General features: G+C 40.5%; 1 protein-coding gene across 1 annotated transcript; it reads left to right on the top strand.

Annotated features, from left to right (window-relative positions):
- Positions 1–4,609: 4,609 nt before the first annotated feature.
- eral1 (Era-like 12S mitochondrial rRNA chaperone 1) lies at positions 4,610–20,073 on the top strand. Its single transcript, XM_080867104.1, has 11 exons — positions 4,610–4,856; positions 11,556–11,714; positions 11,854–11,981; positions 12,070–12,147; positions 12,239–12,285; positions 12,374–12,435; positions 12,574–12,686; positions 14,290–14,586; positions 14,666–14,815; positions 15,235–15,315; positions 16,836–20,073. The coding sequence occupies exons 1-11, from the start codon at positions 4,751–4,753 to the stop codon at positions 16,956–16,958; spliced, it is 1,344 nt and encodes a 447-aa protein (XP_080723230.1). The 5' UTR covers positions 4,610–4,750; the 3' UTR covers positions 16,959–20,073.
- Positions 20,074–23,698: the final 3,625 nt, after the last annotated feature.

Here is a 23,698-nt window from a genome sequence, read left to right as displayed (position 1 = left end):
CCGTTCCAGACTGCGCCGTGCGCTGCGCAGGACGCCCGAGTGGTTTAAAGGGACAGTGAACTTGAAGCGCGATTGGACGGCTGAATATTTAGACGTGAAATTAGTGAAATACATTAAAATAGTTCCTACATAGGCCAGTAAATAAATATTAGCCTTTAGCTGTCTATTTTTCTTCAGTCTAATTAGATTTGGTTAACGAGCTTTGTAGACAAAATAACAGCAGCTTCATCAGCTGTGGTAAGGTATGAAACATATTATGGACTTACATATATGACAGTGCTCCTATCTAAAGGGTACACGCGTTTACTGAATGGTTTCAGGAGTGTGAAAATGGTGTAAATCATGTGCTATGGCATTCAAGTCAAGTCAAGTCAAGTGGCTTTTATTATCATTTCAACCATGTACAGTGGTACAGTACAGAGTGAAATGAGACAGCATTCATCGGAGTTGGATTTATAATTTATTCATCACAGAAAATTGGAAATTCTTTTGTTACAGCAGTTGGAAAACTTAAACACAACCTATGTCAAAATAGCTTAAATAATCAGAATAGTGTATGGCAAAATAAAATACGACATAAACAAAAACAAACAAAATTCCCTGTAAAGTCCAAACTAATCTAAAAGCAAAGTAAATACAATAAAGTATAATGGGTACAAATCAAAATTTAAAAAACAAGTAATAATTCAATTCAATAATTAAGCAAATGATCTAAAATTCACTAAAGCAAAATCAAACAGAATTAAACACATACCTGTTAACATTAACGCAACTCAGTATATGAAAGAGGTGTCAGAGTGGAATAAAATGTAAGCTTGAGAGAGTGCAGAAACTCGGTGAAACAATGCATCAGTCCACTGAAATTGTATTGAAGGTATTTTTTCCCTTTAATCTGATACAGGTCTCTAGTTTGCAATGCTGTAAGCATCTGAACATGACGGAGACTAAAAGCTGAATCAAATGTTTTTAAGGCAGCACAAATGTTTTCAGGGATTGCTGTGAAGAGCAGCTGTCAGTCAGGGTTGAGACCCAGTGACATTAAGTACTGTGGCATGATTTCATACTCATCAATGTATATATTTTCACGTCAGTACATGTATAGGTATATACAAGGTGTATAGGTGTTATGCTTCATATTTTTGGACATGTAGCTCAAGTAAAGTTCAGTCACCCATTTGTATATTCCCTCCTAGATGTCTTGAAATTCATTTATGAATTTAAAGCATAATCCGGAAAACTTCATGAAAAGAAAACGAGTGAGCAGCCTTGAGGTGAGGATGTTTTGACCTGCCATTTAACTTCAATAATCAGTATTCTAACCTTGAATATTGAATATTGCTCATTTACCTCTAAGCTTGTTTGTGCGCATCTCTGACCAAAATTTCCTACTCATCTGGAAGAATGGCACATGACTTGCCTTGAGCATGAGCTATATTATGCTATATTCTGCTTGCATTTTGCCTCATTGTGCTGCTCACATATTGTATTATGAATCTTGTTGGGGAAGATAAAAACCCAGATAGAGGACTCCTGGTCAATAGTGTCACATGCTTTGTGATTTGATGAAAGGTTCTATTTGTGCAGCCTGATGTGTATAGCTCCCTAATCAAAGACTTATTTTTCTGTGACAACTAAAATAAATTACTCCATTACAATCGCCCACCTGCCCTCTCTGCAGTATTGATACCATTTTTATTACAAGAGAGAGACAGACCGACAACACTGAAGACCGTGGCCAGTTGTGGAAGCTTAAGAATGTGTGCTCACGGCTATGTAATGTCTTGTCACGTTGGAGCCTCCGCAAAAGTAATCAGATAAGATTATTACAGAGAAAATTACACGTGCTCAGTCCCGTAAACATTTCTGATACAAAGCTTTGTGAAGCCGCGGCCTGAGCTCCAGTATGGACCGGGCTTATTACAATACTTCAGCCAATTTAGGCCTGCAAGCTTCACTTCCCCCCATCAGCAAGTGAAAGAAGGGAGAATTTGGTCTGAAAGCCCAATCACACAGAGCGCTCCGAGTTCAGCAGGTGGGGAAGTAGCAGCAGCAGGCTCCATCAGGCAATAATACAAAGTTAATGATGCAGAATGGTGTCTTTCTCCATACCAAAGAAGACGTCAATACAGGATGTTTAAGAACGCTGTTCCTAATTACGCTTTTTAAATTCACCACTGATGTGATTGATGATTTCAAAGGGAGGCATTATTGATCCACTTCACAGACAAGTCCCATCGATTGCAAGTCTGGAATGAATAAAAGTTTTTTTTTTCCACCCCACTTTATCTCCCCCACGGAGAGAGAGATTGTACAATCAGAGCATCAGTGTGACCTATATGGGTAGTTTAGGAGCTAAATCACCTCTTTAACAAAAAAAAAAAAAAAAAAAAAAAAAAGCAGGCAGAGCAAGGACGTCTCGAGCAGTGATTGCTGAATCGAGGGACCTTGGGGGACCTTCAGGGCGTCACATAAAATGTAACAGTTGAATCTCATTTCTCACATGTGGAAATTCATCCATCCGTTCATTAATCTGTGGGATCCCTCGCAAATAGCCGATCTGTGTTGGAGTTCTCAGCATGATAAAGTTCAGGAGCGGCTGTTTGAGAGAAAGTCAGCCGGCTGTGCCCCATCACGCCTCTCACTGCAATCAGTGGTGATGGAGTGATGGATGCTCTGACGCACTGACAGATTGTTTTTCCCCCACCTCTGCTCCCTGTTGACATGCCCCGTGGCTCGTGCTTATAGTTCTTTGTTATTCCTCGTGCTGAGCAAGCTCTCCTTATTAGCACAGAAACTGCCAGTTATTGCTCATCTAATTCCAGCTAGCGTTATTAATAAATCAAAAATAGAAGTTTGAGAAAATCTCCACATCGGGCTGCAGAAAATTCTGCATATTCGGGGAGATCTGACTCGTACAACGTCAGTGCCGCGTGTTCTTTTGAATTACTGAAAATAAAGATTGATTAGGAATCAACAGCATGCTGAATCGCTGTAGCAGAGAGGTTTTCCATCACACCGTGCAGCATCTCATTGGCAAGTGCACTTCACATACCAAAGTGGGCTACAGCTTATGATTAAATGGTCTGCAGGCGAAGCCTTTTTGTCTTTTTTTCCTTTTTTTTCTAGAGAGAGAGAGAGAGAGAGCTCTTTCTGAAGGCCAAAGTTAATGCAGTCATAGAAAGACTCTGATACACTCCCACGTGAAGTGGCCATGTGAGGAAAGCCCGGAGGGAGAAAATGCCTTGAATGAATTTGAGAGAGAGAAAGAGAGAGAGAGGCAGATAGAGGGGAAGTTCAAACATTACTGATCCTCAAATATCCTTTTGGTTTCTGGTTCAATTGGAATTTGGCAGTAAGTGTCTGCTAAAAGCTCCATTTTTGTTGCCCCTCCATTGCTGCTGAGCTTTTAGAGTTAGATGATGACAGATTGTGAGCTACCTGATATCCTTCATCATCCTCCCCAGTGGAGGTGTTTGTTCCACCCCGAGCAAGTCCTCCAGGACTAACAAACAGCCGGTGAGCTTGATGGACTACAGGGAGACATCTGCTCTGCTTGGCTTTCCCTTGCATATTGAAAACAACGTATTACAGTAAACAATCACCACGCAAACTGCGTCCTTTTAGTCCGACTATTAACCTCATGCACTTTGTGGTTATCAGGCCATTATATCAGCTCATCCTCATGAATTAGTGCTTAAATCTTACGGGGAGGTGAGTGAGTTTGTCAGCATGCATGCTTTCTTCAGGTTAGTATGCTGCTTTAGGCGACCCATGCTCAATATATCCTCAACAACACTGTCAAAATTGTGCTTCAAGCACCCTTGGGGATCAGCTCTGTTGTGTGCGCTCATGGGACAAGAGGGAAAGAAAATGTCTGAGCAGTGCAATCTGATTTGCGGTTGTGGGTGCAGCATTGCTCACAAAGTAATCTAGAGAATATCACCTCTTCTAAAAGTCCCTTTGAGGTCTGTCAAACTGCAGGTTGGCAGACGCGTTTGTGCATTGTGATGAGCTGATTTGGGATTGCCGTCGGCTGATTTCAGCTTGTCTCTGTCCTTCCTGCTGTAGACAGGTGGTTCCTAAGCTGGGGCCTCGGGGGACTTCTGGGAGTTAAAGAGGGTTTGCTGCAAAATGACACACAACAGTTATATTATTTTGTTATGTAGAAGTAAGGCCTAGAGAACAGTTGTGCCCACTCGAATAATTTCCTCCATCGCATAGTTCCTCCAAACTCAATGATCTCTCTTCTCATTCCCCAGCCTTTATTTGTTTGTTTCCTTGTTTCTCTTCTTATGCAATCATTTTCAGTCACTCAGACCATGAACTGTCATTTTTGATTTAGTCAGTGAAGAGTACGCAACTGGTACAGTCTTTACTGAGTCATTAGGAGAGTAGTTGGATATTATGATGTAAATCTTGTCAAACAATAAATATTTCAGTTTTATTTGCCTTGAAAAAAATCAGTTTAATCAGTGGGTTGTGATTAATTTGCTATCTGACTTTAACGTTTCAGATGAATGCGAGTAGGATGTTCAGGGATGCAGTTGACCCTGCAGCCGCTAGGGGGCGGTGTAGCTTTCACAAGCACACTCATACAGACCCTCTCCAGAACGGAAGATACCTCTCTTTGGTTAAAGCAACATGGTTTTACCTTACAGGCAATGTGAATGTAAACAAGTGACCCAGTTCTTCGCAGACGAACAACGTCTTATTAGCTAAAACACAGCAGCTGTTGTTTTGTCAAAGTAAGATGGCTCTCAGAGTGTGTGGTCGCTTTTTCAGAGACTCGGCTGTCCTCTCCAGGCGGCTCGCCGTGTCTGCTCGACAGGAAAGTGCGTCATGGTTTCTGACAGCGGGTCAGTGGAGACATTATTTTTCTGCTTATCGTTTATTTTGTTCATTTTTGAAAGGAGAAATATTTGAGGCTCGGGGTTAATACCAAATGGGGAAAAGTGAAATGTCACCTGTAGCTCGGAATGAATGAATGAATGAATGCTAATACCATAGACATTATAATGACATCTACATGGATGAAGATGTCATTGCTGCTTTGATTAACTGTATAGACGCCGTGTAAAGGACCGTGAACAGACAGAAAATATGGCTGATAATTTGAGGCGGAAAAGATGAGCTATTGTTATCGATATGATATTATCTCAATGCTTTACCTGGGTTTTCTTACATGCTGAGAACTCAAAACTGGATTATAGATGGCAGACAGTTGGTGTCGTAAACCACCGCCTCTGTTCAAAGATGGTCGCTCACAGTGGACATAAATGGCTTCTTTCACTCCTCTTTCAAACCATCTGTCTTCTCTGTCCAAAATGTGAACATTGGCATCCTTGAAAGAGTGTCCTTTATCTTTAAGATGCAGATGGACTGCTGAGTCTTGTCCTATGGAGGTGGCTTTGAGAACCTTCACAGACACTTTTCTCACTACAGATGTTTTTTGACTGAAAAATGAGACGTTCTCCAACACGTCATTAAAACCTGCCATGTTGTTGTAAGACTGAGTCAGTCTGGCATCAGTCTGCAATTGATTGGGGTCAAGTTAGTAATAACATACAAGAAAGCGTGTCTGGAGCTGCTGTTGTTGTTACCTGTTGTTACCTACCGGCAAGCACTCACAAAAACTCTTGAATCCCTTTTTTCTAAAGGTACATGTTTAGATCATTACCAGTAAATAGCTGTAAGGTTAAAGCGCTTTGTAAGTGGATGACTCTTTCTGATACACCCTGTAATATATTTGTGCTGAGCAACCATCCTCTTCTATAGGAATATAACCAGCTGGCAGTCAACTGTGTCGAGTAGACTCAGTTGACAGTGTGTATTTGTTTCACACTGATTGGTTTACACTGTCATTTTTTTTAAATTGATACATTTTGTAAAATTTACTTTGAATTACGTAGGCTGTTCACATCCCAGACCCAACCAATTCTGATTTTTATTTTTTTGAATACACCATCAAGTCAGTTAAACTTCTGAGATATTGATCTTTGTAGTTAGGTAGTAGAGGGGCTGTTAATCCGTCTTAAGAGTGTAGAGGAAAGTCCAGGAGAAAACCAGTTACTCTAGGACAGAGGTTCCCAAAGGGGGGAGGGGGGGGGCGCAGAGCCATTGCAGGGGTGGTATGAAAGAAAAAAACAAAACAAAAAAGAACTCTTGGACACTGCTAGCATAATGGACAGGCTTTTGACGGGGCTCTCACACAAACGCAAAACAGGAGATTAAGCATCGCCAAATATGTTTCCAAACCAACTTCCTTCCAAGCCAAAGACTAGAAAATATGTTGAAGCATATCTTTCCTTTGGCTTCACCTGAACAAGTGCCAAGGTAAGGTATCCCCTGCAGAATTGGTTTGGACAAACAGTATCCCACATTCTCGATTTTTAGTTCACAAACACTTCTTGACTAACTACTCCTGACATTTTGGAGATGTTAGCTCTTTATAGAGTAAAATTACAGTGGGATAGAAATAATATCAGGCTGATCTGGCCACAATTTGTTCCCCCTGTCCAAATCACAGACAAACAGTATCCCACAGTTGTTTTTGTTTTTGAATCCATTTTGTCACAGAGAGGCATTTTTTGAAAAATGTGTTGATAGCAATGTTGAATATTATTACACAGGAAAAAAAAACTACACGTAAAATAATTACACCATGACCTCTCTGCCTTTCTAAATGGAGGGACAGTAACTGCCAGAGGTGTGGACTCGAGTCACATGACTTGGACTCGAGTCAGACTCGAGTCATTAATTTTATGACTTTAGACTTGACTTGAAAAAATGTTCTAAGACTTGTGACTTGACTTAGACTTTTACACCAATGACTTGGGACTTGAATTGGACTTGAACCGGTTTACTTGAAAAGACTTGATATTTCACCCCAAATATAAAATTTAACATGCATATTATATAGAGATTGAAAATGTGACGTCATTCAGGGGTAAAACCGCAAAGGATTCTGGGAACTCGTGGCAAGCGGTACTAGCGCACGCAGGCTTTCAATTAAAATCAGTTATACAGCGATAAAAAGAAACACAAAAATGTCAAGAAGCTGTTGTATTATTAACTGCAATAGCCGGTCACATGACAGCCACGGGAAGCCGACGGGTAAAGAGATCGGTTGTTATCAGATTACGTCGTTGAAGAGAAATTGTTCGAGCCATGTTTCCGAAGTAACAAAGAGGCGACTGGATTGCAGCCATTCAAAGATCAAATATAACGTCCCAGAACACTCCAGCTCACAGGTTAGTCTGCTCCAAGCATTTACACGAAGGTCAGTCTGCTGTTGTAGTTAACACGTCATTTTCACAACATAATTGGTGATATAGGTTACAAGCAAGTCTGGCGCTGAACAGAAATTGTCGCGCTATGCTCCTTTATTTATTGTGCATAAATAGTGAATTGTCCTGACACAATATTGCGTTTCGCTTCTGTTATTATGGTACATTGACAAAAACATATACTTTTATTCACAGGATAAAACAGTTGTTTTGTATCACTAATTGCCCAGTACGTTTACAGCATACAGTATTATTGTCACTGCTACATTTCTGTAACTCGTACCAGAAATTATTTCCACTACTAATTGATTACCGTTGAGCTCAAAGGTCCTATTAATAAACGGTTAACGAATGTGTATTTATGACGACGATTTGTGAGATTGGTAAACTTATGATACGTACGATGGTCTTTCGTTCTACACGGTGCATTTCAAGGTCCTGCACCCATCCGTCGGTAAACTGTACCTGGGCTTGTTGCAGTGACCTGAAGTTACTAAACTTCATGAGTGTATGCGCTCACTCCAAGAACCGTATAATTATAAATATGCATATAAATATGCTAAGATGAGATAGCTGACTTCATCTAACTAGCAAATGTTGTCCAGGCTACGTTGGTGATACAGTTTTTTTTTTAATGTGTATGATATTTTTGTCATGCGATTTTAAAGCTGGTCCTACAACCGCATCCAAGAATAACATGCAGCTTATCTCAGAACTGTCGGTGAAAATTTTTCTTGGAGCTAGGTTTAATTCAGCTGCATTTTAAAGAGGTGCAATTTCACAATTTGTGTATATTTTCTAAGTTCACTATTTTGTCATGTGTTGAGAAAAACACAGATTTTAAAATTACATGGTCTAATATTTACATTTAGCATATAACTGCAACATTATTTTTTCGTTGTTTTTTTTTTTTAAAGACTCGAAAGGACTTGAAATTCAAAGTTTCAGACTTGTGACTTGACTCGGACTTTTACACCAGTGACTTGAGACTCGACTCTGACTTGCCTGACATTACTTGAGACTTGACTTGAGACTTGAGGATAAAGACTTGAGACTTACTTGAGACTTGCAAAACAATGACTTGGTCCCACCTCTGGTAACTGCGTGTGTGTATGTAAGCGTGTAAAACCTGCAGATAGTCAGATTAACAGTATTTTGTCTCTATATGCCATTCTGCAATTCATCTCATGTAAACAATAACGTGGCAGTGGCACACAGCGTGATGTGAAAAAAGGCACATACCTTTGACGTTGCGCGATGAACTCTGTATTCCTCGCAAAAGAGTTTTAAAAAATCTGTTTTCTGTGATTCGAAACACCGTTTACGTGTTGACGAAAGGCCCAAACGCACAGAAACAGCTGCGTTTTTCGAAAATACCCATGCAGGTGTGGATGTAGTGTAAAAGAGTTAGTGTATTTTATTACTACCTGTAATTTATTGCAGTTTACTAGTATTTGCTTAATTGTTTACTAAATGTTTGAGGCGTGAAATAAACCGCAATGGAGTTTGAAAACAAAATATGGGCGTGTGTGGTTGGAGTATGTGTTTGTGCAGGGGGGGGGGGGGAACCACTACTCTAGGAGAACTGGACAGGGCTGTAGAAGGTCCATAAGCGATCACCAGGATCGGCATCTGCTCCATTTGTGTAAGGAGGAACAGGATGAGCTTCGCCAGAATGACCTCCTACAGCCTGCTGGTGTGAGTGTCTCTGACCACACAATCAAAAACAGACTACATAAGGTGGCCTGAGTACTGACATCCTCTGTTGGTCCCTATGATGTTGATCCTGATTGGATTTTGCCATCAGAATACCAGAATTGGCAGGTCATCACTGATGCCCTTTGCTTTTTAGAGATGAGAGCAGATTCACCCTGACCATATGTGACAGAGTCTGGAGAAGCCGTGGAGAACGTTATGCTGCCTGTAACATCGTTCAGTATAACCGGTTTGGTACTGGGTCAGTGATGGTCTGGGGATCCATATTGATGGAGGGACACAAAGACCTCTACAGGCTAGGCAACAGCACCATGATTGCCATTAGGTATCGGGATGAAATCCTCGGACATTGTCAGACCCTACTGCCCTAGTGCCCGGCCTCATGTAGTGAGAGTAGAGCAGTGAGTTTCTGGAAGATGATCCTGTTGATTTTGGTCCAGCTCAAGGAGGAATCCCCCCTCCTCTTACTATTAAAGTCCTTTCTTATTAAACTTTTGGAAAGCTGATTTTAAAAGTAGTTTAAATCATAAATTGATTACATTTATATTTGCTAGATAAAGTGAATCATTTCTCTCCTGCACAGTGCTAACAGGAGCAGCCTGAGACTTTATACCTCCACTAAGGCTCAAAATTCTCTGCAAAAGTAACAACAAATTGCTTGTTAACACATTTCTCCATAAAAGTGCTTGTTATCCAAAACGACTTTTAAAAGCTGCAGTTTTGGGGGTAAGACAGTACAAAAATCTTGGAGTTACAGTGGGGCAAAAAAGTATTTAGTCAGCCACCGATTGTGCAAGTTCCCCCACCTAAAATGATGACAGAGGTCAGTAATTTGCACCAGAGGTACACTTCAACTGTGAGAGACAGAATGTGAAAAAAAAATCCATGAATCCACATGGTAGGATTTGTAAAGAATTTATTCGTAATTCAGGGTGGAAAATAAGTATTTGGTCAATAACAAAAATACAACTCAATACTTTGTAACATAACCTTTGTTGGCAATAACAGAGGTCAAACGTTTACTATAGGTCTTTACCAGGTTTGCACACACAGTAGCTGGTATTTTGGCCCATTCCTCCATGCAGATCTTCTCGAGAGCAGTGATGTTTTGGGGCTGTCGCCGAGCAACATGGACTTTCAACTCCCGCCACAGATTTTCTATGGGGTTGAGGTCTGGAGACTGGCTAGGCCACTCCAGGACTTTCAAATGCTTCTTACGGAGCCACTCCTTTGTTGCCCGGGCGGTGTGTTTTGGATCATTGTCATGTTGGAAGACCCAGCCTCGTTTCATCTTCAAAGTTCTCACTGATGGAAGGAGGTTTTGGCTCAAAATCTCACGATACATGGCCCCATTCATTCTGTCCTTAACACGGATCAGTCGTCCTGTCCCCTTGGCAGAAAAACAGCCCCATAGCATGATGTTTCCACCCCCATGCTTCACAGTAGGTATGGTGTTCTTGGGATGCAACTCAGTATTCGTCTTCCTCCAAACACAACGAGTTGAGTTTATACCAAAAAGTTCTACTTTGGTTTCATCTGACCACATGGCATTCTCCCAATCCTCTGCTGTATCATCCATGTGCTCTCTGGCAAACTTCAGACGGGCCTGGACATGCACTGGCTTCAGCAGCGGAACACGTCTGGCACTGCGGGATTTGATTCCCTGCCGTTGTAGTGTGTTACTGATGGTGACCTTTGTTACTTTGGTCCCAGCTCTCTGCAGGTCATTCACCAGGTCCCCCCGTGTGGTTCTGGGATCTTTGCTCACCGTTCTCATGATCATTTTGACCCCACGGGATGAGATCTTGCGTGGAGCCCCAGATCGAGGGAGATTATCAGTGGTCTTGTATGTCTTCCATTTTCTGATGATTGCTCCCACAGTTGATTTTTTCACACCAAGCTGCTTGCCTATTGTAGATTCACTCTTCCCAGTCTGGTGCAGGTCTACAATACTTTTCCTGGTGTCCTTCGAAAGCTCTTTGGTCTTGGCCATGGCGGAGTTTGGAGTCTGACTGTTTGAGGCTGTGGACAGGTGTCTTTTATACAGATGATGAGTTCAAACAGGTGCCATTCATACAGGTAACGAGTGGGGGACAGAAAAGCTTCTTACAGAAGACGTTACAGGTCTGTGAGAGCCAGAGATTTTCCTTGTTTGAGGTGACCAAATACTTATTTTCCACCCTAATTTACGAATAAATTCTTTACAAATCCTACCATGTGGATTCATGGATTTTTTTTTCACATTCTGTCTCTCACAGTTGAAGTGTACCTCTGGTGCAAATTACTGACCTCTGTCATCATTTTAGGTGGGGGAACTTGCACAATCGGTGGCTGACTAAATACTTTTTTGCCCCACTGTATGTGATGATGTATGGTTTATTTTGTGAACTGTTTTTTTTTTGGGGGGGGAGGCAGGGCAGGAGAGGGTTTGGACAAAGAAAATCTGAATGCGTCACTATTCTGTGTCATATTAACATCCCAGTAAGAATAATCAGTCAGTCAGCTTGCGGGCCAGCTGGCAGTGAAGTGATGGAGATTTTGATGTCTTTACAGGAAATGCTGCCTGCAGCCGTGGAGGGGGGAACGGATTTATCTTCACTCCTGCTTGTTTTATTACATCAGAGGCATTTCTCAGCAGACTGATGAAAGGCAAAGCAGCAGAGGCAGACGGCAACATTTATCGCCTTCCAGCCTCAGTTCCGCCAGACAGCGGTAACCAGACCACTGCCTCAGAGATTTACATCTCTAAATTTGCCTGATCATTCCAACTCAGCCTTTTTCCAAAAATTGCACATGTCATCCTTCTGTCGTGTTTATGGTCTGTCTAATGTTTAGTGTTGTGTCTTTTTAGGTGAACAGTTGTCTCTGTTAATGAAACATCCAGATCAACCTGAAAACTCAAAGGTTTTGAAAGTGGCTATAATAGGTGCCCCAAATGCTGGGAAATCCACATTGTCCAATCAGCTCCTTGGCAGAAAGGTTTTTGTTTTTGTTTTTAAAAAATCTTTACTCTGTAAAATATTTGTCTTATTTCTCACCTTCTAAAATCTGTAATCTTGTCTTAAAGGTGTTTGCTGTGTCCAAGAAAGTACACACTACACGGTCACGTGCACTGGGCGTCCTAACAGAGGAAGACACACAGATAGTACGAACCTTTTTGCTTCCTTTCTGTTTTAATCCAGGAATGTTGCTCAGAAGTTATATCCCTTTGTCAATAAATTGTTTGTTTTTTGTAGATCTTGCTTGATACTCCTGGTCTTACTACTCCATCAAAGGTCAAAAGGTGCTTTTCCCATTTAGATATTACTCAAGTCTGTCTCCCTCTGGTTTTATTCTGCTGTGTAATACATGAATAAATTCTGTCTTCAAAGACACCAGCTGGAGAAGTCTTTACTTGTGGATCCCTGGAACACGGTCAAAGAAGCTGACCTAAGTATGATATATTCACTCTGGGTCATTTATTAACCGCAATTGAGCAGTCTCTATTTTTTTATTATTATTCTTTGTGCTGATCTAATGTGAACAGTGGTGCGCAGTGCTCCCTTTTAAATGCTTATAATTGCATTTCCAGTGGTAGTCATGGTGGATGTGGCAGACAAATGGATGTGCAGCAGGCTCGACTTTGAGGTGCTGAAATGCCTGGCCCAGCACCCGGATATTCCGGCAGTCCTAGTCCTGAATAAGGTACTTTTTGCTGGAGTAAAATGTGCATGTTTCGCATGATTCATAAAAGCAGAAACTACAAGGCAGGAAGAAATCTGATTGATAAAAGCTTATGTAGTAATGTAGTCTAGCCTTTCTCTTGTATGAATGCCTCATATTGTAACCTCTTGACAAGTACTTAGTAATAACTGTAGTTATACCACCTCACATGCTTGTTTATAACTATTTAAAACAAGCAGTATTTGCAGGGATAGTAGCAATTAATGTACTGTACACTTTACAAGAAGCACTTTTTTGCCTATAACATCCTAATTCATTATTATTATTGAAGCTAAAAGCTAAAGCTGGCATCATTCAGTGTTTGTGTCACTGTCACCAAACCAAATAAAGAGCCCAAAATCAGTTCATCTCACAGTAGCTTCTAGTTTCAGAATCATGTCAGTGGCCTTCCATCCCAAACCCCACAGGATGATTAAAAAAAAAAGAAAATACAAGAATTTACAGCAGCAGGGAAAGGTCATTAAGTACAATGTTGCTGCCAATATGTGTTTATGTTACAGCTTTGTTCCTTTCATTAGGTTTGTCCACAGTAAGGAATAATATGGGATTCATTGCAGTGAATTCCACTGCAGTGATTAATTCAAATCACTCGATAATAGAAAATCCTCAATGCAAAGTTTTTTGTTTGGTGCTTTGTGTAATCCACGACTCTGTAGCACTCAGTTAGAGCAAAGAGGTGGAGCTGTTACGGAGACCGTGAGCTCAGGTGGAGTGAAAGAAAAGGGTTTTCTAGTGTACAGAATAGCAGCGCTTGTTACTGTAATTGCCATAAAGTCCTTTACTGGGAAAAAGCTGGCTTGAGTCCTTAACCAAACCGCCTGTTCAACAAGCTCCAATGTGAAGAAAAGCGAGCTTTGTAGCTGCTCTCATCCACCGCTGATTGTTTTACACAGAGAATATCTGAAGCAAAGCTACAGAAGTTAAAGTGCACATAAGCAGGGGTGAGTCTAAAGGGGGGCATGGGGTGTACGAGACCATATTTATTTCAAGACTTTAGTAACACTGTTTTGCAGATTATATAATATATAATATATGCACACACAAAAACTGTCAACTGTTTACCTCCTGCTTGTGTAACTAAGCCTTCTAAGAAGAAAGAGTGAGCTTGCATCTATACCTAATTTTATTTGACATTACTGTAGTTATGATTATTTATTTTTGCATCTAAGATTGTTTTTAATATGGCAGGTAAATACCTAAATGCTTTGCTTTTTTATAGATACTGTATGCAAGTATTAAAACACTTCAGTCTAAAATAGAAACCAATGAGCAGTTCATTTTAAAAGAGCTATGTTTTTCTCTTGAGTATTTATTATTGCTCAAAAGTATTTTTACCCGATTGCTTAATTAAACAATCGATAAAACGCTCTCTTACTGCAAGAATTAAAGGTTTTAATTGGAGTTGGATGTAGGAACTACTACTTTCTTTCTACAGAGCTACAACTGCCAAACAGAGCAAGTGTGCATGTGGCTGCCTTTACAGTTTCCATCACCGTGATAGTATAAAGAAAATAGTTCCTGCATGAAAAGGCGATAATGTTTGCATATTTTATTTTATTTTAAGGTGGACCTCATGAAGGCTAAAGATAGACTGCTGGATATCACGGCTCAGTTGACGTGTGGAGTGGTGAATGGATGCAAAATGCGGATCAGGCCAGTGATCAAGCCCCCGTGGGCAGAGAAAAGATCAGAAAGGGCTTCAGAGGGTGAGGAAAACGCAGAACCTGAGGATGGGAGTGAGCCGACCTCTGCGCTGAGCAAAGAACAGCTGAAGACACTGAGAAACCAGCAGGGCTGGCCTCACTTCAAGGACGTGTTCATGCTGTCGTCAGTGGACAGAGAGGACGTGGACACTCTGAAGGTAAATGTTATATGACCACATCAAGATGCACTGTAATGTTCATGTGGTATAACTGTGTTCTGTTTTTCTGTTCTTAAAGAGCTACTTCATGGTTGCTGCCAAGCCAGGATCATGGCAATATCACAGTGAAGTCCTGACTGACCAAAGTCCAGAGGAGGTCTGCACTAACATCATCAGAGAGAAGCTTCTGGAGTATCTGCCCCAGGAAGTGCCCTATTCAATGACACAGGTGACTAATGAACCAGTGAACTCTCTGAAGTCACATGTGACCGTAAGCTGACAGCAAACTGCACTCGTCACATCTGGCTGCACTGATTAAAGCCTATTTAAAGAGCTTCATACTTGCTTCCATTCTACATGTTGACATGTGCTTGATGCAGCTGTTTGTTGCTGCTTCTAAAGAAACCCAAGGGTCATTTTTGAATACACCATTATAAAATCTGTCATTACAGAATCGCACAACCATGTCAAAGGCGTACTGTGGGCTTGATTAGTTATTAGCAGCTCTTGGAGTTATGCGACATGAGTTTCTCTCCGCACAGAATATATTATCTGCTCTTGCTTTGACTCTGCTGCCATTTTTAAAAACTTTATTTGCCTAATGTGTGAAGAATACATTTCTAAGATCAAAATGTCTCTATTTTTTAGTCTGTTGAACTCTGGCAAGATGGAGAAGATGGAGTGCTGGATATTTCTGTGAAACTTTACACAAAGAAAGAAACCCACATGGTAAGCATTCTCACCCTTTATTGGGCTTTTATCACGTGCATCTGTGTTAGTGAAGTGCTGTACTTGGCCTGCATACCAAATGAGACAACCGTAAACGTGCTGTATGTCCATGTAGTTGTTTGAAATCACTCTTTTTTTTTTTTTTTTTCTTTTTTTTTTTATTCCCAGAAACATCTAGTGTAAAACTAGTACAGTATTTCATAAAAAGAACCTCACACCAACAATCAAACATGCTGGTGGTAGTGTGATGCGTCTGGGGCCACTGTTCTGCTTCAGCAGCTGGATAACTTGCCATAGTTCACCTCTAAATGTCTCAAAAAGCAAAAAAAAAAAAAATGAAGGTTTTGGAGTGGTTTAGTCAAAGTGTTGAATCCAGTTGGCATGCTTTGAGGTTTCTTCCTGTTAACAGAGTTTTTTCTTCCCACTTTTGCCACAGTGCTTGCTCATAGGGGCTCAAATGATTGTTGGGTTTTTCTCTGTATGCGTTATTGTAGGGTCTACCTTACAATATAAAGCACCTTGAGGCAACTGATGTTGGGATTTGGCGCTGTGTAAATAACTTTTAATTACTTCCGCATGCTTTAGCAAGAGTTGCATATTTTGAGTATTGATGGGAAGTCAATTCCTTGAAAGTACTTTTGTGTTCAGTGGTGTGACCACATCTACTGCAATATCCATATAATCACATAGCCAGGACAGCCATCCATCTGTTTTCTTAACACTTTATCCAACTTTGGGTCAAAGGGGTGATTGCAGTCGTGCTGCCCACTACTAGGATCAACTCTTTATTTCTACTTCTGTGTGTGGACATGTAATTTAATGATAGGCTGCCATTCTGAAGTGTCAGTGCATGCTGGGCTGAAAGAAGTGAAATCTTTACCTCTCTTACTGACACCTGTAGCCTCTCTGATGGCTTCTGGTATTTGTTTGCCACGTATCTCCAAAAATTCTTTTTCCTTGTGTTTTTAACTCATAAATATTAGAGCAGCCTTTCTAAGCCATGCATTTTTAACGACAGGGAATATTTGAAGCTACGTCTGTTGTGCTGAAAATGTTTCAAGGTCGGTGACCTCCAAGAAAAGTTATGAAGATCATCGCTGTTCTTCACAGTTTGCATGTCACACAGGAATGATTCAAGAAATGTAGAGGTAGAACTCGAATCAGTAACTGACCAATAAACACTGAATTTAGTGTTTTTCCTGACACAAAGCTACTTTTTACCCATGCATGCAACCATACATGGGTGAAACCAAAGACCAGAGATATAAAGGACACTGACTGATTTATAGAGGTTTTAATCAAATGAGGTAACGATATAAAGATATGAATAATCAGCATCTTGAATCACAAATGTTTCATCTTTGACAAGTTCATTTTCCTGCAGTTTTGATATGACGCTGAGGTTATGATGCTCGTCTAAACTTTTCCTGAAGGAAACTATTCTTCCGTAAATGAAATAAAACCTTTCATGTGCTCAGTGGTGCCTGATGCTGATGTTTCTGTTTCTATTGTGTGCGTAGAGGATGGTGATCGGCACAGCTGGACAGATGGTAGCGCGGATCGCACAAGAAGCGAGCGAAGACCTGAGCAGAGTATACCTGAGGGAAGTCAGGTTGAAGCTCTCAGTCAAGCTGAAAAAGTGAAAATGGATGAAGGACTTGCAATAGGAAGAGAAAAGGACAGACCTCTCATCATGAGTTTGATATGGCGCTGTAACTTAACATATAAAATCTTCTCAGACCCAGAACTCCTTTGACCTGACACCTCTCTGAAGAAAAGGAATTCTACTATAAATTGTGACTTTTGCAGCCTCCATTCATCCCGTGCATTATTAAAGCTTTTACATAGAGATGTTACAGAATGCGGTTCATAGATTGATGTTGAAGTGCAAAGAGCACCTTGGTTTTTCTGCAAAAAACCAAAGTGTTGATTAAATGCAGCTTCCACAAGCCACAGAGCCCCCACCCCCACCCGAATTATTATTATTTTTTTATTATTATTGTTATTAAGCAGTGATATATTTTCAGTAACAAACATGACATAGACTCCCATCAAATGAGTGTTTTGACACAAGTTTGACAGTGTGCTCATGGCTGAGCAGGTTTGGCGAGCTGTGAAAAAGCCGATGGTTTATCTTTGGCTCTCAGAGCTTTTTACTTGGCGGGCGCCTCGTGCAAACACGGGCTGTAGATAAACTGAAGCAGGACCTGCGCAGTCATGTTCACTCAAATGTCCCTGATGTACCATCCAACCCTGTTCCCTCCACTCCCACATCACTTTAGCCTCCTCCACTGCCTTTGAAGTGTGGCCATCCATCCCTGCAACTATCACTTTTTTGTTCTACTTCTTTCTTCCTTTTTCTCCCCCCCTCTCACCTCCCTTCTCTGCTTCCCACTTCTCCCTCCTTCTGCTTTTTTGGCTCTTATAAAGCCCAGCTTTGCCCCTGAGGGCTGAATTGTCTCCCTAATGGATGGCAAAATGGAGCACTAACCTGATGCTAAAATGGGTCAGATAATGGTGATTAGATTCATTCCTGCTGCCTGTGAGTTAACTTGACGGTTACTCTATTCGGGGCATCTTGATGAATAACCAGCTAGTGGCCTTAAGCAGGGGAGGGAGGGAGAGGCCTCGAATGTCTCTCAGAAGCTGTGTCAGCCCCTCAAGCTCCCCCTACTCTCAAAAACGGCTGCTTCCCAGTGATTAGACAAGCCCGTTGCACAGCAGAGATCGCCACTTTGACAAGCCGACAGCAGTTGGGAAATATTTAAACCGATGCACGTCAGCCAGGGAAGGAAAGCAATCCCTCAAACACAATCAGTTTAAAGTGCTGATATGCTGCACCGAGATGAACAAAAAACAATGAGAAGCTTATTTAAGAACCATCTGCTTTATTTCATATGCACCTATTTTAAAAAAAAAAAAAAAAAAAAAAAAAAAAAGGGAAATACCCTTTTTTGTGAGTGACACATCCCGGTCTAGATGACATTGAGAGAAGGCTGTAGAACCCTTACCATTACTAAAACTCAGTAATGGTAACGGTTTGACAGCCTCCCTCAGTGTTCAGGCTCAGTTACAGTGTTGGTGTGCTGATAGCAGCGGAGGGGGAATGAAACCCTGGATAGTACATCATCTATACTGTAGTGTCTCTTTTTTAAACTTACAGTATAAGATGATATCCTGTCCAGGGCACAAGACAGAACCATGAGCAGGGAGTCCCTGTAGTTTGTAATCTGCAAGAACAAGGAGGATAACTGTTAGAGTAGAACAACCAATTAAAATGTTTGTAATATGAAATCTGTTTTGTATTTAAATTAAAAGAAAGGGATCCTGTCGCAGAGCCTCCAGGCCTCAGTTACCACATCTCTGTCACATACTCGCCTCTTTGCCTTCAGTGTGTGTCATCGTCTGGTCTCCTTACTGGTCCCTGTGTTGGGTTCCAGCACTTAAAGGCCCCACTCTGGCTCATTAACATATTGTGATGACATCTGGGGTGGACCAGACTGTACTTTTTTTTCTTCTTATCTCTGTCCAACCTGATTGCCTCTGTCAAGTGATGGCCCACACCCTTTCTACACCCAGCTGGACTCAAAACACACACAAATACTATTTTTCTTTTAAAAACATACAGTAGGGGAATAATGCACGCGACATATATTCAAGTGTTTGTTGAAGGAAAAAACTGATTATCGTCTACAACAGCTTTTATGGCTAATTTTCTGCCAGATCTTTCACATATTTCAAAAAATATTCCTTGAATATTTTTGATTTGTTATTCAGAATATATGTTATTCTTTCATTTGCCATTCATTGTCTTGTCCAATGGGATTAGGGATTTTATTGTCCCCAAATAATGCATTTAGGTTTTTGGTGTTTAATGCAGTGGGTTCATTTTTCTTCACAGTTACACATACAAAAGGCTGGATAAGCTGCGCACAAAGGTTTGGGTCCAGGGGAATTTCTTTTAAAATAATTTTCACATGTTGCTCTGACCTCTTGCCAAAATGTCCTGCACTGCAAAAGCAGTAGTCTCATTTAGTGCACATATCATTTGGCAGGAGCATATGTTCACTTTACCCAGGTATGTCAGTCTGCGGTATGAACTCTGTGACATAAGTAGGCGTCCAATCTTCTGCTGACATTTCAGTTTCAAAATGTTCTAGTGAGCAGATTCTAAAACAACGCCTGCGATTGGTGGCGACCTTGCTGGGACGTCCACACCTGTGAAAACTGCCTTTAATTTTTTTCCCACTTATGAATAATCTTTCTCACTGTAGAATGATGGACTTCAAATTCTTTGGAAAGGTTAAAAAAGATTGATGAGCAGCAACAATTGCTTCTGTCGTGTTTTGTAATTCAGCCGAGGTTGAATCTGAGTCATTTTCAGATTTGCTAAAGACCACACCATTTGTTTTATTACGTCCAGATATATAAAACTTTATGATGACTGTTTGAAAAACTGCTTTAAGATCTTCTAACTTGGATATCCCATGCTTTCGATTCAGTTCTTTGAAGGACATCATAACATCTTGACTCATTTTAAGTACTTTGGAAATGCTAAAGTTTAAATTTAGCAGCGTTTTTTCCTGTGGTAAGAAAATTGTTTACCCGCTTTGAGACAAAGAGTCCTGGTTTTTAAAATATTTTCTGCCTTCACTGCATTTGCGGCCTTTTCACTGTGTCTAAATATGTGGGGAGTGGTAGTTTTTGACCTTAAGATTGCACATGAAATTTAAAAAAATAAAGGTATAATAGACTTAAGCTGTGCAGCCCAGTCATACAATGATGGGTCTAGACATTCTTCACCCCCAGAATCAAAAGACAAGTGTAATTATATTCTAATATGATGAACTGCAACATTGCAAAAGTTAGGCTCCTTTTTCTTTCTCGCTAAGCAGTATAAACTTTCAATTATATACTTCATCAATTTAAGGACTTTTAGAAGAACTACATGTTTCTCATTTTCCCAAATGTTCCTCCATCTCACCAATGTTAATTGTTAGTTTTGACCTTTCTCTGTCACACATGGCTAATTGCAAGAATTCAAGCAGTCAGCCAATGCAAGGTATCTCCTGTCATTTATTAAAAAAAATAAATAAAAAAAAGCTTGGAACTTTATCTCGCCGCATAGTAATAAATCGAATGCTCGCCATCTCTACAATCCTCTGAATCTCATATACTTTGGATTTATGTGCAATGGTTTGGAATTTAATGCCACGATATGTCAGCTGATGTCATGTTATCTGACTTATTAAACGGGCTCTATTCCTCTTTCTCACGCTTAGCTAGATTGCGGGATATGGAGAGCTGAGATGTAATTTTTTATTAGATATGCCACATACACGCCGAACATCAAATTCACAGTGTCAAATTATGGCTGGACTGTGATCGAGCGGGTTGCCTGCTGTGGTTTGTCTTTAATCCCTGACAGTTTGTCTGCATCCCTTCAAAACAGACTGTTTTTCAGGAGAAAATTAGTCTTCCTGGGGGGTTTAGCTGTCTCTTGCTCCTCGTGTAGAAACTCGTTGAATTCCAAGTTCAAAATTGGTGCAAAAGCTTGTTAAGCTGTAAATGACTCTGGTGGGAGTCATGTAGTGCAGGATGTATGCAGGAATACATAATGTACACCACATCTTTTTCAGGTGTAGGGACTCCTCAAGCAGCACTGATGAAAGCACTAGTTCCAAAACCAAGTTATTCATATAGAAAAACACTATTCACCCCTATTTAAGGGCGGGTTCATTTATCATAGCTCAATGTGTACCTACAGAGGGAATACCTAATATTTTGAACCAAATCTAATCATTCAATTCAGTAACTACGTGCATGCCGTGTATGAACCCTGGGAGCACGTTAGGTGGAACGTGACAGTTGCCATGGTAAAACACTCCCTAGTTAGGGTGTGGGATCTGGCGGGGGGTGTGAGAGGTGAGATAAAGATGGAGGTATTACTATCTGGGGTTTGCTTTGCCTTGAGCTCTTTATCTGCTGTAGAAATGCTTCTACTCCTTCTACAACTTTCCATTTGCATGCATAGATAAGCTTTTTTTTTTATTCTCCAGCACTCATTAGCACAACAGGGAATGATGCCTTTATTGTGCCACAAATTTGGTTTTGAATCTTTACATGATTGGAGGAAATTTGCTGGAAGTTTTATTAAAATGTTAGCTCAAAGAAAATTGTAAAGTAAAGATACAACCCCCCCCCCCCCCCCCCCCCCCCCCCTTGCCAATCCCCAATGCAATGGTAAATGCATTGGGGACTGCAGGCAGGCTAATTAACAGCGATGGAATTTGGAAATAATAGAGAGATTTTCTGATTCACAGATTTATTTTTATTATGAACAGAAGGTAGTTCCATCAGAGATATGAAACATCTGGCCAGTGGTCACATTACTGAAGGTTTCTAAATGGGACTCCAAACGGGGCTCTGTTTGGGTTTGACTCCTTATAAAAGGTTCTGAAGATTCTTGGCCTGTGATTACTGAGTGCGTGACATGCTGAAATATTCTGGCAAGTTTAGCATTTGTGTGTTCAGTTATATTAAAGCACCAGAAGGTGAGATGGGAGATTTATTTAAGTACTGGAGAACAATTTGGAGGAACTTCAGATTAAGGGTTTTGTATTAAGGTGCTTAAATCTAATGCACTGTTGGAGATTAGATCATTTTCCCAGCCACACTAGTTTTTGACTTCTTAGATTAAAGTTACAGAAGTGAATAAAAATGTGTGCTGCTGAGCTTTGATCTACTTTCTTCTTCCATTAATCGTTCTACAGTCCTTTTAATCCTACAGCCTGACCCATAGACTGGAAACCACAGAAGTGAAGTACCTGAATGTATATGATCTCAGGAATTCGCATGATAAGGTGGGGCCAGGTTTCACAATGAACTCACCCGAAACTCTGGCTGATTGGGACCCACACCCAGTTTCACACCTTGGCTCAGGCGATTAGAGGATCATCAGGGGGTCCTTTTGTCCCTCTGTGGGAGGATACTCCCACTAGGTTTATATCTGGGACTCTCCACCATTTGACCTTAGAACTGAAGAAGCTTCTCGGATGAGAGGTGAAACGTCTTCAAGTAACTTAAAGAAGTCCAGACGCTTTTCTTTGCAAGCTCCTTTGACCTGAATGTATATGATTGGTTGAACTAGCTCTATCTCGGCACTGTTGTACATGGTCATTTGCATCATAGTTAATCTAACAGCATCGCACATTAGAGAAGGATATTTTAGTCAGAGCTTGATATGTAAATAAAAATTACACATTTGTCCAAATTTGCAGGATTTCAGTCTTTATTATTACATTGTGTACTTTGATTTGAAGTACATCCCCTGGAGTTTTTTTTTTTTAACCAGACATTTGGACAAATAAATATCAGATCCCTTTTGAAAAGGCAACTACAGAAATGGGTAATATAAAACCTTTATTTGTCACACCTCAGGATGTTAGAATCAGGGCTTCCAGATTAGGTGGTAAAGATCTGAAGTTAGAAGTTAGAGATAGACATGGAGGTATGTGTAGCGTCATCGTGCCGAGATCTTAAGTCTTTCTTAAGCCTTCCGAGAAAAGGATGTGGTTGCCTATGAGTCTGGCAAATGGTAATTATATAAAATGATATATTTAAAATGAATGATCCCCCTGTGGGGAAAATCCTTTACAAATGGTCTAGATTTAAAACTACTGCACATTTGCCCCGGACTGGCAGCCCCAGCAACTGTAGTCCAAAAGCAGACTGTCTGATGCTTGCAGTCAGTTGATTTAATTATGAACTCTTCATTATATCAAAGAGTTTTAAGATGACGTGAGACTGACTCTAGAAAAGTTGAGGTAAAGTTTGAAGTGGGTTAAAACAGATTATGGATAGATCTAAAGAAGAAAAATAACAGATTAGAATTCTAATTTTTTGCAGCTGAAGGAATTCTGAGTGGTGAACAAAGTCAGTAAACTAATGTCAGCGGGTTGCAAAATACCTACAAACAGTTATAACAGTTAATGATAAGCTTGTTGAGTAAGTGGCTGGCAAGCAGAAAACAGCTTCTATCTTTAACCATCTATTTTAAAGAGTATTTGCTTGTTCAAGTAGCCTACTGTATAAAAGGACCTGACCACTGAGAAACATGAGGACCATGTATCCTGTAAGGACCATTTGCACAACAATTATATGTATCATGTGATTAGACCTGGAAAACTACGTAAAATTGTAGAGACTTGTAACCTGCCCCACCACTACCACCAACACACACTGACACAGGTCAAGGAAAATGCCAGGCAGCATTGTAAGGTCCCAACACCAAAAATATTTTGTTGTCGCAGACTGCTTTTTTTTTTTTTTTTTTTTAAATGACAAATAACAAAAGCAGTGTCTCTTAAAACAATTGCATAAA

The sequence above is a fragment of the Rhamphochromis sp. 'chilingali' genome, assembly GCF_963969265.1.
Source record: "Rhamphochromis sp. 'chilingali' genome assembly, chromosome: 19".
In the NCBI taxonomy this organism is placed as follows: domain Eukaryota; kingdom Metazoa; phylum Chordata; class Actinopteri; order Cichliformes; family Cichlidae; genus Rhamphochromis; species Rhamphochromis sp. 'chilingali'.
This window is presented reverse-complemented; position numbering and strand designations above follow the sequence as displayed.